General features: G+C 36.3%; 2 protein-coding genes across 3 annotated transcripts in view; both read right to left on the reverse strand.

Moving 5' to 3' along the window:
• Positions 1-13,093, reverse strand: part of LOC129770177 (beta-1-syntrophin) — a 652,823-nt gene that overhangs the window by 446,977 nt on the left and 192,753 nt on the right. The window lies entirely within an intron of this gene.
• LOC129770178 (uncharacterized) lies at positions 4,452-11,820 on the reverse strand. The gene is made up of 2 exons (XM_055772844.1): positions 11,353-11,820; positions 4,452-6,594 (listed from the first exon to the last, which is right to left on the reverse strand). The coding sequence occupies exon 2, from the start codon at positions 6,250-6,252 to the stop codon at positions 4,669-4,671; it is 1,584 nt and encodes a 527-aa protein (XP_055628819.1). The 5' UTR covers positions 6,253-6,594; positions 11,353-11,820; the 3' UTR covers positions 4,452-4,668.

Here is a 13,093-nt window from a genome sequence, read left to right on the forward strand (position 1 = left end):
CACGTTTCACTCTAATCGTTTTAAAAGTGACGTGGCCTCGGGGCGTTACAATCAAACCATCCGTAGCGCGCTCCACGAGTCACTTTTCCGCGAGAATGCAAGAGTCGTCAGAGATATGGTACACACCGTTCCGTTCGCCGTTCGCATTTGTAACCCTCCGATCCGACCCCTCCCTTTCTGCAATGATATCCCTTGAGGGGGCGCAGAGAAAAAAAAATGCGATGCTTTCAAGTGCGACGCTGCCAGTTCCAGGTGGACCCATCGTTGGCAAATTCCGCTGCTACCGTGGGACCGACTAAAATGCCCTCCGCCAATGGCTGGTCATAAAATTGATAGGAAAATTATTCACTCTAGTGTTCACCTATGGAATTGAGTCAGTGGGGAAAAAAGTAAGTGGATTTGTGGGTGAGGATAGCTTTAATGGAATTCAGCAAAAAATAAGTTGGATCTGAGCACTGCAGAACAGTGTAACAATACTTCTGGTTGAACTCTTCCCAGATCACTTGAATTTATATCACTGGATTTAACTGGATTTTGTATTAAGTAGTTTCCTGTGGCTATATCTTTTCAGAAACGTAACACACATTATTTTTATGATACAAACTTTATAAAGATAAAGATAGCTCTTGAACAGTCAATTTCTCGAGCGCTCCGAACCTCGGGAATTTATAACTGTAGAGCTTTAAAGATCTCGAACTTTGGAACTCTCGAGAAATGGAACAATCGAACCTCGAAATCTCAAAAGCTGGAGTTCGAATCTCATCTATATATACAGCCATTCCATGTCAAACCGATATAGTAGTTCTCAGATTTTCGCAAAAAGTGGTAGTTTCGTTCTTTATCGCAAACTATTAGACCCGTATTTTTTTATTTTTTTTTTGTTAGGGTGCTCATTTTCATTTTAAGGTGATCCGAAATATCGACTTTTTCCCCTTTTTCCAAAAATGACATTTTTCAAAAATTCATAGCTTGTGAACTACTGAACCGATTTGGACGGTCGATATATCAAATTAAAGCTTATAAGCTAGTCATTCTTGAAAAAATGCTACGCTTGCAAAAATTACAGGTTTTGGTTTTGTCATTATTGATTGTATTTGTTTTTTATAGTTTTCATGGTTTCGGAACCAAGAGCGCTATGATTTTTGATATTTTTTTATGGAATACTGGGGATTTTTCACATGACATATCTCGAAACCAGGGAGGCGTTTTTTTTTCGTTTTCGAGTAATGATTTTTCAAAGTGACCAAAAATGACTTTTTTCAAAAATGTATTACTTTTGAACTACTGGACCGATTCAGATGATCGATATATCAAATTGATGCCTACTAGCCTTTCTTGAAAAAATAACACACTTACCAATTAATTGGATTATAGTCAGATACATCCAGTCTAGTCGCATTGAAATATTGAACGAAAACTGAAAACATGAAAACATGAAAAATCATAACTTCACACATTGCGGACCGCTCACGAGATTTCTCGTGTTTCGCGTTCCGTCTGTTCCGGATGGATCACGAAAAACCCCGTATTTTCTACACTTGAAGGTTAAATCCTTGGGTTGCCAAGAATCTAAAAAGGCCTACCGATGGTTCGTCTTCGTCTCATCCACATCGAAGGAAACGATCTCATTCGTGAAATCCGAACAAATTAAGCGTTCAAGTTTGCCCCAAAACGTTCGGTCCTTAATGTGTTAAAAACGAAAAATAACACCTCTCTGGTATTCGAATTTATTATGTGAAAAAACCTCAGCAAGTTATGAGAAAATGGGACAAAAATGATTTTTCGGACCATCGGTTAACTTTGAACTATCATAACTTAAAAACGGAAAAAAACGCCTCCCTGGTTTCGAGATATGCTATGTGAAAAATTCTCAGCTTTCCAGAAAAAATCAAAAAATATATAGTGCCTTTGGTCCCGAGACCATGGAAACTATGAAAAACAAATACAATCAATAATAACGAAAACAGAATTCAATTTTTTTGCAACTGTAGTATTTTTCCAAAAAATACCAGCTAATTGGCTTTAATTTAATATGTTGAACATCTGAATTGGTCCAGTGGTTCGAAAGTTATGAATTTTAGAAAAAAATCATTTTTGGCAAAAATGCGTAAAATGGATTTTTTGGACCATCCTAAATAGAAATGGTCACTCTAACAAAAAAAATAAAAAAATACTGGTCTAATAATTCGAGACAAAGAACAAAACTGTCTTTCTGTCTTTCTGTCTTCTGTCTTTCTGTCTTTCTGTCTTTTGGTCTTTCTGTCTTTCTGTCTTTCTTTTCTGTCTTTCTGTCTTTCTGTCTTTCTGTCTTTCTGTCTTTCTGTCTTTCTGTCTTTCTGTCTTTCTGTCTTTCTGTCTTTCTGTCTTTCTGTCTTTCTGTCTTTCTGTCTTTCTGTCTTTCTGTCTTTCTGTCTTTCTGTCTTTCTGTCTTTCTGTCTTTCTGTCTTTCTGTCTTTCTGTCTTTCTGTCTTTCTGTCTTTCTGTCTTTCTGTCTTTCTGTCTTTCTGTCTTTCTGTCTTTCTGTCTTTCTGTCTTTCTGTCTTTCTGTCTTTCTGTCTTTCTGTCTTTCTGTCTTTCTGTCTTTCTGTCTTTCTGTCTTTCTGTCTTTCTGTCTTTCTGTCTTTCTGTCTTTCTGTCTTTCTGTCTTTCTGTCTTTCTGTCTTTCTGTCTTTCTGTCTTTCTGTCTTTCTGTCTTTCTGTCTTTCTGTCTTTCTGTCTTTCTGTCTTTCTGTCTTTCTGTCTTTCTGTCTTTCTGTCTTTCTGTCTTTCTGTCTTTCTGTCTTTCTGTCTTTCTGTCTTTCTGTCTTTCTGTCTTTCTGTCTTTCTGTCTTTCTGTCTTTCTGTCTTTCTGTCTTTCTGTCTTTCTGTCTTTCTGTCTTTCTGTCTTTCTGTCTCTCTGTCTTTCTGTCTTTCTGTCTTTCTGTCTTTCTGTCTTTCTGTCTTTCTGTCTTTCTGTCTTTCTGTCTTTCTGTCTTTCTGTCTTTCTGTCTTTCTGTCTTTCTGTCTTTCTGTCTTTCTGTCTTTCTGTCTTTCTGTCTTTCTGTCTTTCTGTCTTTCTGTCATGAAAATTGGTATGTAGAGGTTTTTGGGGTCTGGGAACGTTCTTATGATAGTGCGAGACCCCTCTCTAAGGGGGGGCTGCCATACAAATGAAACACAAATTTCTGCATAACTCGAGAGCTGATCAAGCAAATGGAGCCAAATTTAGCATGTGGAGTTTTTAGCGGACAATAAATGTTTCTATGGTGGTTAGACACTCCTCCCCCTTCTCTAAGGGGGGCTGTCATACGAATGAAACACAAATTTCTACATACCTCGAAAACCAAACAAGCAAATGAATCCAAATTTTGTATGTGAAGGTTTTAGGGAGCAAGAAACATTTCTGCGGTGAGTAGACATTCCTCCCCCCTGGGCTGCCATATAAATGAAGCATAAATTTCTGCATAATTCGAGAACTAGTCAAGAAAATGGAATGCATCTGCATTACTCGAGAATCAATCACGCTAACGGAACTAAATTTTGGATGTGAGAGTTTTTGGGTACGAGAAACGTTTCTATGCTGGTATGACTCCCCTCCCACCTCTGGAATAGAGAGGGGGGGGGGTGGTTCCAAGAAATTAAAACACATATTTCAATCAAACATATTCCAACCAATCATGACAATTGAAAATTTTCGGAAAACTCTGAAGAAAATGGGAAAATTTGCGAAAATTCAATTCCCATATGTTCTATAATTTCATAGTGACAAGCTTTGTTAGTCCCTTTGTTGTTTGCGCTAACGAAATTGATATTTGTTCGAAAGTGGAAATGGATTTTATTCTGATAAAACTCACTCCTATATCGTCCTCTATCTATATACATAAAAATGGATCGCCGAATGTGTTGATAAGAGCAAAACTCGAGGAAGGAATTGTCCGATTTAGGGCTGTCTTTATTCTATCATATTTTCTGTATGAAACATTTATTCCATTTATTCGGAGAAACATGTTATTTGTAAGTGGTTGGAAAATCTTGAACGAGAATTGTGTCTGAAAATAATCCCCTAATAATAATATTATAATGATGAGTTTTGGTAAAAGTACTAGGAATATTATATAGATATTAATTTAAATATATAGAATTATATAGATATTAATTTAAAAAAAATGTTGCTTTCAAAATTGTACGTTGTATCGAATTATACGTTATATCGAAGCATAATAAAGAACTCACAAACGTAGCCTATAATACATTGCAGTTTCAGTAAAGTTGATGAATAAATTCAATTAAAAGACCAAGCCAAACTTTTTCATGATGTTTCCCTTCGTACTGTTGATTAAAACTTGATTCATTTAGAATCTGGAATTACAAAACCAGCTGTATTTCGGGATTGATGAAAGCTACAAAACATGTTTCAGCATCACAATACAAATAAATTATTATTCTTTCAGAAATATATAATTACGTTTACATTCACGGTTTAATCGAAAAAAAACATTTATTTCACTCTTTATCACTACAAGGTTGTACACATAATGACCTAGCTATTCGAAGGTGAGATCTTAAATAACCTAAATCTGCTGATGAGACATTTCGGATTCGATGGTGGCGTCTATGGACTTTGATCGGGTGGCGTGGTTCAAGGTTGTTGATGATGTTGCGTTTTCCTATTGTGAGCAGAATGCTGACTTATGCGTTCTGTGCTGGTGTTGATGTCACGTGGCTTGCTCCATCACGTAATTCCTCCGGGGGGTAAGATTGGACGTCCTCGGCCAGTTGCTGAGATTTTCCTAGTTTCTTCTGTTTCGACTTTTTGTTCGAACGGGGATAACGAACTGTAAATACAACTTTTTTCCTGCGAAAACAGATAATCGCTATTGTTATAATGATGAAAGTGGTGAATGAGAAGCTTCCAAGTATTCCGTAGAACCATCTTTTATGTTCGAATTGCTGTAATACAATGTGTTCAATTCGGTGCCGATTATTCATCGTTTGCCAGGTTAAAGTTGAGAAGTTTTGTTTGTTGATTATGTACTTATTTAGTGATAGTCCTGGGAATATTCCAATTAATTGTTTTGTGTTGCTGATAATCTCCTCGGAAACGAAGGTCTCGTTTTCAATTTGGATGCTACATTTTTCGAAATTTAGGAGGAAGTTTCCTGTTAATATTCGATTATGCGGTCCGCAATTCGAACTAATGAATTGATTCTTTACGTTGACTATCAGGAGTTTGCTTCCTGGAAGGGATTGTATTGTTGTCTGGTTTGACTGGGTGACATAACAATGGCTTTCTAGTCCCATTACTATAGGAAAAACACAGTGGTCAGAAAATGGCTGTGTTTCATGTAGCTGTTGGACCGTCTTTTGAGGTTCGTTCGTTGTGAAAAGTTTTTTGTTTGATTTAATGATGTAACTTGGAGCGTCTGTAATAACAGTATCATTGACGATAAGTGGGATGACTTTGATTATTTGGCAATCCCCATGGGTTTTAGGTATTTCCAAAATGTAAAGCAGTGTGTCATTCCTACTGGCTACTTTTGGTTTCACGTAGTTCAAGGCGTCTTCTGGGAAATCAGTTGTAATACCTTGTTCGTTCAGAATTGATTCGATCAGAAAAATTTCTTTAAGTGTTAGTAACTTACTGCTTGGCAAGGATACTCGTGATCTCAGTATAGTGTCTTCGATCTCTTCGAGGATATTGTTGGTTGCATCCAGGGATAGTAATAATGTGATTGCATCCATCTCTTTCAGTAGTATGGTGTTGAGTGAAGTATGATGATCGATTAGTTGATTGATGTTGTTCGTTATTGCTGTAATTCTCTCGTTAATTACGTGGTTCACTTTGAGTTGCTCATTTGATTGGTCGATTAGGTCATTTAGGCTGCTATTGATGAGGCGCAAGTCTTCCGCGTCGGGGCTTCCTGCAATCCATTTCCAGGCTGTTCCAATGCTGTCCCATCGTTTCTGTCTTCTACTTTTAATAGGTTTCAGTTGAATTAGGCTATCTGCTATCTGTTTGCTTTTACGTATGATTAGATCTGATATGGGTGAAGTTCTATCTATTCTTCTTGAAATTTCTAAAAATGTATTAGCGTTTTCTTCGAGTATAGTTAAATTTATTGGGTGAACAATTTTTATAATGCCGGTTTGTATGTAACAGTGTTTTAGATGTAATAGTAGTATTGGATCCTGATTTAGGTTTTTGATTTCTAGATGTTGGCAATGATTCTGTAGAAACAGACAAAATAAAAATGATAGAATTAACTTATACATGGATGGTCGTTTTTGATTCTCTTTATTTTGTTCTTGTGTCGTTTGACCTTTCTACTGTTTTCAAACGTTTTTTCAGTGATTTGGTGAGCTTTGGTTTGGACTGCTCTGGGATCTAATTTTTTTCTTAGATTAGGTTTTACAAATACTTCCTGTCCTTCAATAATGTTGGGTGGGTCTTCTTTTTTGTTATTGTTTTTTGTCTGTTTGTTTCTTGATTTCTCTATGTTTATTTTTGTTTTCGTGAAAATTTCGTTAGCTGTACTAGAAATTTCCTGGGGGTTTACTACATTCCTTTGGTTGAACAAGATTTCGTTCGGTGTATATTCTGTTGCAGAATGTACGCTGGAATTATATAATGAGATAGAAAGTGCAATTAGTGTTGGTGTGTTCATGTCTCTAAATTTATGTTTATTTGTGTTGTAAATTTCTATAATGGTTGAATGTGTCTTTTCAACTTGCCCATTGCTTTCTGAGGATGAGGCGTAGGTAAGAGATGTTCCTAGGTTATTCAAAAAGTTTTTTAGTTGAATGGATCTGAAAGTTGTTTCATGATCCGTTACAATTTGTAAAGGTGTACCGAAATTACTAAAGAAATTTGAAAGTGCGTTTTTTACATCAATAAGGTTTTTGGTTTCAATTGGAATCATTTGCGCGAATTTGGAGAAAGAATCAACCATTGATAGAAAATTAAAGGAATTTATAGAAAAAATGTCCATATGAACTCTCTCCATTGGCTTTTCGGTCGATGGTCTCGGAGATAATTTGATATTATATGGCCTCCTTTCGTATTTATGGGTATTGCAGATTACACATGCGTTGATTGCTGCCTTGATCTTGTTGTGCATCTTTGGGAAGAAGTATGCTCGTTTAAGTTGATTTTCCACCTCCGTTATTCCGCGGTGTGCTCGTTCATGCTCTTTTGTGATTAGTAGATTCTGCCTTTCTTCGGTTCTGACGTCTTCGACTTGATATTGGGTTATTACGAAGTATCCTGATTTGCTAAAATGATTCTTGTAAGATAGTTGGATAAGATTAATTAGATTTTCTGGAGCTAAAATTGCGGTTTGCTTCCCGTTATGGTATTTTTTTATGAATTCTGTAATTGAGTTTTCGTCGTAGTCATTCATGCTTATTGTTATTCGTCTATAATTTGGGAATGGTGATTCTGATGCTTCTATGTCGAGTCTTGACTGTCGGAATATTAATTGGTTTCTATAGTAATTGATCGGTCTTTCAGTTGATTTAATAAAATAATCGTCCGAATCGTCAGCTGAATGTACTGTTTCCAGGTCTTCGGTGTCTGATCTTGTTGTCTCTGGGTTCTGTTGGTTCATCTGTCCTTCTGGTTCAATGGTTAGATTTTCTGTGTGAGCATTTATTTCAGCAATATCTGTTTGTTTATTTATGTGTTGAGAGCTTAAATCGTCGGTGGTATTTGTGTCCATTTCAAACGTGTTCTCAGTTTTCCTGCTTAGAGCGTCTGCAACGACGTTCGCTTTTCCTTGTTTATATTCTACTGTATATTGGTAATTTTCGAGTTCTAGTCTCCAATGTAATATTCTGTTATTCTTCAGGGATGTTTTTATGAAGGTAAGTGGCTTATGATCCGTAAATAATTTGAATTGATTACCAAATAAATAGGGTTTGTATTTGCGTATAGCCCATATTATTGCAAGAGCTTCTTTCTCTATTGTTGAATAGTTAGTTTCAGCCTTGTTGAGTGTTCTACTCGCGAATGCAATGGGTCGTTCTACTTTGTTTTGTACTTGTGATAGGACTGCACCCACAGCGTAATCACTAGCATCTGTAGTTAATATAAAGGGAAGATCAAAATCTGGATATGCCAGGATTTGATCTGAGGCTATCGTTTGTTTGAGTTTTGAGAATGCTTCAGCATAGTCAGAGTCTTTTGTATTTACGGTCTGGTCTTTCTTTAGATATTTTGTCATCGGTTTCGTGATTTTTGAGTAATCTCTAATGAAACGTCGGTAGTATCCCGATAGTCCAAGAAACTGTCTAATTTGTTTTTCGTTTTTTGGCAAAGGCCAGTCTAAAATTTGTTGAACTTTGTCTGGGTTTGGTCGTATTCCGTTTGGTGTGATTATATGTCCAAGGAAATTTGTTTCTCTACGTAGGAACTCACATTTATCGAGTTGAATTTTGAGGTTGAATTTAACGAGTCGTTGGAGTATTTTGGAAATGTTTTCTAGGTGGTTTTCTAGACTGTGTCCGATGATAATAATATCATCGAGGTAAACATAGCAAATAGAGCCAATAAAGTCGGAAAGGATGTTATTCATTGCCCGTTGAAACGTGGCAGGAGCGTTTTTTAGCCCAAATGGCATCCTCGTAAACTCGAAGTGCCCTTGGCTAGTAGAAAAAGCTGTTTTTGCCTGATGTTTAGGATCCATTTCGATCTGATGGAATCCTGATTTTAGGTCTAACGTGGTGAAATATTGGGATTTGCCTAGATTATCGAGAATATCTTCGATTTCTGGCATCGGGAATTTGTCGTTGATTGTTTTATCGTTTAATTTTCTGTAGTCAATGACTACTCTGATTTTTCGTTTGCCCGAAGCATCCATCTTCTTCGGTAACCCAAATTGGTGAGGAATATGGGCTTGTTGAAGGTGTGATTATTCCGCTTTGTAACATTTCTCGAATTTGAGATTCGACATCTTGTTTAAAATGATGTGGGTACCGGTATGTTTTTGTATAAACTGGGTCTTCGTCTTTCGTTAGTATTTTATGCTTAATCGCAGTCGTAGAAGTAAGTTTTTCGTCGTTTTTAAGTAAGACTTGATGATTATCAATTATTGTTTCGATAAGTTTGTTTTTTTCGTAGTTTGATAAATGTTGTGTCCGTATTAATTTGTCTATAATTTCTTTATCGGGTGTATCTTTCGAAGTAGTGGGGATCGGACAAAGTGTTTCAAAGTTGTTCACTGTTAACTTCAATTTTGGTACGACAAGCGGTTCTTTGTTTTTAGAAAGTATTTTTATAGTGGTTTTATTGTTTCGAGACGAATATAATCCCGGTTGAATTAGCGTATTTTTAGAGAAATTTTGGTATCTTGGAACAAACCAATCGCCGTCTCTGTCAGTTTCGACTGTGATTGTATGATAGTAATATTTATTTGAGGGGATATATTTCTTAAAACGAGTCTTGATTCCGTTAATGCAGATTGTACCGGTTTTATAATCTATAAACGTATTCGTTTTGGACATAAATTCAGAGCCTATGATTCCATCAAAGAACTCATGGAATGTTAATATGAAGTAAGTTTGTGCTGGTATGTTTGGACCTAAGAGTTTGAGTTTACATTTTTTGTCTATAGTATGTGTTCCGAAGATGTTTTTTATTTTTGTTGTGTTGGTATTTTTTACTGTTGGTATTATTCCTTCCCTGATAATGTTTTTGTTTGCGCCTGTGTCGATAAGCAAGCGTATTTTCTTGCTGCTAGAGATATCTTCGATTAAAAGATAGGGTAGAAAATTTTGGTTTTTTTCTATGTTTCGTTTGTTTCCGAAACAGTTCCGTAAAAATTTGAATTTCCTTCATTAATATCTTCTTCGTCGGATGAATCGTTACCCTTTGATTCCATTTCCGTATTGTTGATTAATTTTTTGTTCAATGTTAATCTACTTCTCAAGGATGGGTCAACATCCATTGGTGTGCCGTAGTTTTGTTTGGTCTGAAATTGTTTTGAATTTTCACCTTCGTTTTTCGGTGAAAATGTGGGTTTTTGAATGTTTGGTGGTCCTCCTTTGAAGGGACCTTCAAATTTGTGTGGTGTTTTTGTTGGTTTTTGGTGTTTTTCACCAAGGCTGTTTGCCACTATCTCTTGGGATTTAAATTTGCATAGGAATGCATACGCATCCTCTATGTCTTTGGGTCGAGCTGCTTGAGCGTGACCGAAGTATGGACCTTTTAGCCCAGATATGAAAGCGGCGAGACCGTCCTCGTCAATAAAAATGTTGATAGCGTTCCAATTATTTTTGTAAACTTCTTTCTGCTTGGCGAGAGTTTTTATATTTTGTATTAACTCTTTACTCCTTTGATAATATTTGTGGATGCTCATGCCATCCGTCATTTTATGTTGCCACAATTGGCACTTATATGTCGACAACTCCTGACGATCGCCTAAAGCATTTGTCAAGATGTCTTTAATCGCATCGAACTCCTTAGGATTCCCTGCTAAACAGAGAATATCCTTAGCCCTTCCTTCGATTTTATTTGTTATGGCTGTTACGTACATTTTAAAGAGTTGATCGTTCACTCTTCCTTTGAATATTTCTAACGTTTCTTCAGCAGTGGTTAACCATGCCGTCAATTGCTTTCTGTTCCCATCAAATGTAGGGAGGGATTTTATCGGATCTGGTATACGGAAAAAATCTTCCACTCTGTATTGGATTTGATTTTGAATTTCATGTTGAATTTGCACATTTGGTGCTTGTTCGTGTGTTACGACTTGTTCAGTTTGTTGGTTTAGTAGCTGTAAAGTATTTTCCTGTTGTTGCTGTCGCTCGCTAATGAGTGCCATCTGTTGATTAATAGCACGAAGTTGTGCGGCAATTTCCTCCATTTCTTTAGTTTCAGTTATTATTAAGCCTGATAGGTCAGGTATTTGTGTATTGTCCTTTAAGGGCACGTGGGAAAAATCACCTGAAGTATCCGAATCGACACTTTCTTCTGTCTCGGATAGATCAGTATTTTGGATAGCAAATTTCAATTGCTTCCGTGCCTTTTTAAGTGCTGTACTATTAGTCACTTTAGGCATAAAGACGATTGTTCAGCGGTACTTGGCTGTCGTCGCGGCGTTTAGCTTTGTGCGAACGAAACCTGATGCGCACCTGTTGTTCGAATCGTTTTGTTTGTGGGGAGGTGAGAATTGACGTCTACTTGGAGCGCGTCGTTCTCAAGAGGGGGGAATGTGCAAAAAATTTACTTATTCGCTTCTGCTTCTGGCTCGTTGAGCGGGAGGCAAAAGTGATTAAAAAAAATTTGCACTCTGATCGGTCTATCTGGTAGTGCCGAATCAGTATTTTTGTAAATTATCACTTTTAACTAAGGATAGTATAAGCGGATAATTCACTTACGTGGGTCCTGGGTTCCAGTCTGGTAAGTTGATGTGCCGGGGGGTCCTCGAATCTAGCAACGGATCTAATCCTTTAGCTGCTGACGCTTCCTGCGGGTACCACTTTAGTGAGGTTTTTTATTTCCTCACTGTTCCACTGTTTTTACACTATCACTTCCTAACTGTCACCGACTGCTACAGCGCCAATTACGTTTACATTCACGGTTTAATCGAAAAAAAACATTTATTTCACTCTTTATCACTACAAGGTTGTACACATAATGACCTAGCTATTCGAAGGTGAGATCTTAAATAACCTAAATCTGCTGATGAGACATTTCGGATTCGATGGTGGCGTCTATGGACTTTGATCGGGTGGCGTGGTTCAAGGTTGTTGATGATGTTGCGTTTTCCTATTGTGAGCAGAATGCTGACTTATGCGTTCTGTGCTGGTGTTGATGTCACGTGGCTTGCTCCATCACGTAATTATATATATATATATATATATATATATATATATATATATATATATATATATATATATATATATATATATATATATATATATATATATATATATATATATATATATATATATATATATATATATATGTATATATATCTCATATATAAAATTATATATAAGCTGGACTCTTTTAGAGAGGGGGGGTTGAGAGTCTAACTACCATAAAAAAAATTATTGCACTCTAAAAACTCCATATGCCTAATTTGGTTTCATTTGCTTGATTAATTCCTGAGTAATGCAGAAATTTGAGTTTCATTTGTATGGAAGCTACCCCTTAGAGAGGCGGGTGGATAGTCTAACCACCGTAAAAACATTGATTGCACCCTGCAAGACGCTATCATGAGTAACACCGCCACAGCCTTTGTTCAAACGACAGCACGTGTGTTCAAACAAAAGAAATGCAGTCTTTAATGGGCTCTATTACAAAATTACACGTATTTCGTCAAACATGTTGCTGAATGTATACAAGATCTATAGAAGAATCGTTAAGTTTGGACTGTTTTCTAAGTATTTAAACAACATCGAGTAATGATTTTCATCCAAATTTAAGCAATTTAAAATTATATTCGTGTCTGCTAATCTGGTACAGATTAAATTGCTCCAAGAATACACGGATTACTTATTTTGAAGTTTATTTTGCGCCGAGGCAAGGTTGCTACATTTCATAGCACGAATGATCAGATTTCTGAATGCAAAAGACGAATCCTGAGATCCGATCGATCCGGTCCATTTCTCTGTACATCATAGATCTCAACTCCATCTCCACATCACACTCAGGTTCGGGAAGTTCCCACGGTCCAATGCAATACACGGTAAAATCTTCACGTATCTGCTCGATATCCACGAATCTATCCTACATCGATCATAATCAATTTATTTTATAGATCGTTGAAACATTTAAAGACACATGTATTGCAAAACATTAGTTATTTTTTATTCAACAGTCAAAATATTCACTAGAAGTAATTTATATGGCACAACAACGTTTGCCGGGTCAGCTAGTATATATATATATATATATATATATATATATATATATATATATATATATATATATATATATATATATATATATATATATATTAGGGTGCCAATGAAAATGGTCATCTCGAATTTCAAAAAGTTACCCCATAAAAAATGTTCACCACCTCGAAAAAACACCCTATGCCAAATATCAGCTCAATCGGACTTAAAGGAGAGTGGCGCATAGCTGTCCAACGTTTGAGTTTTTGAAAAT

Source organism: Toxorhynchites rutilus, chromosome 2 (genome assembly GCF_029784135.1).
Source record: "Toxorhynchites rutilus septentrionalis strain SRP chromosome 2, ASM2978413v1, whole genome shotgun sequence".
In the NCBI taxonomy this organism is placed as follows: Eukaryota; Metazoa; Arthropoda; class Insecta; order Diptera; family Culicidae; genus Toxorhynchites; species Toxorhynchites rutilus.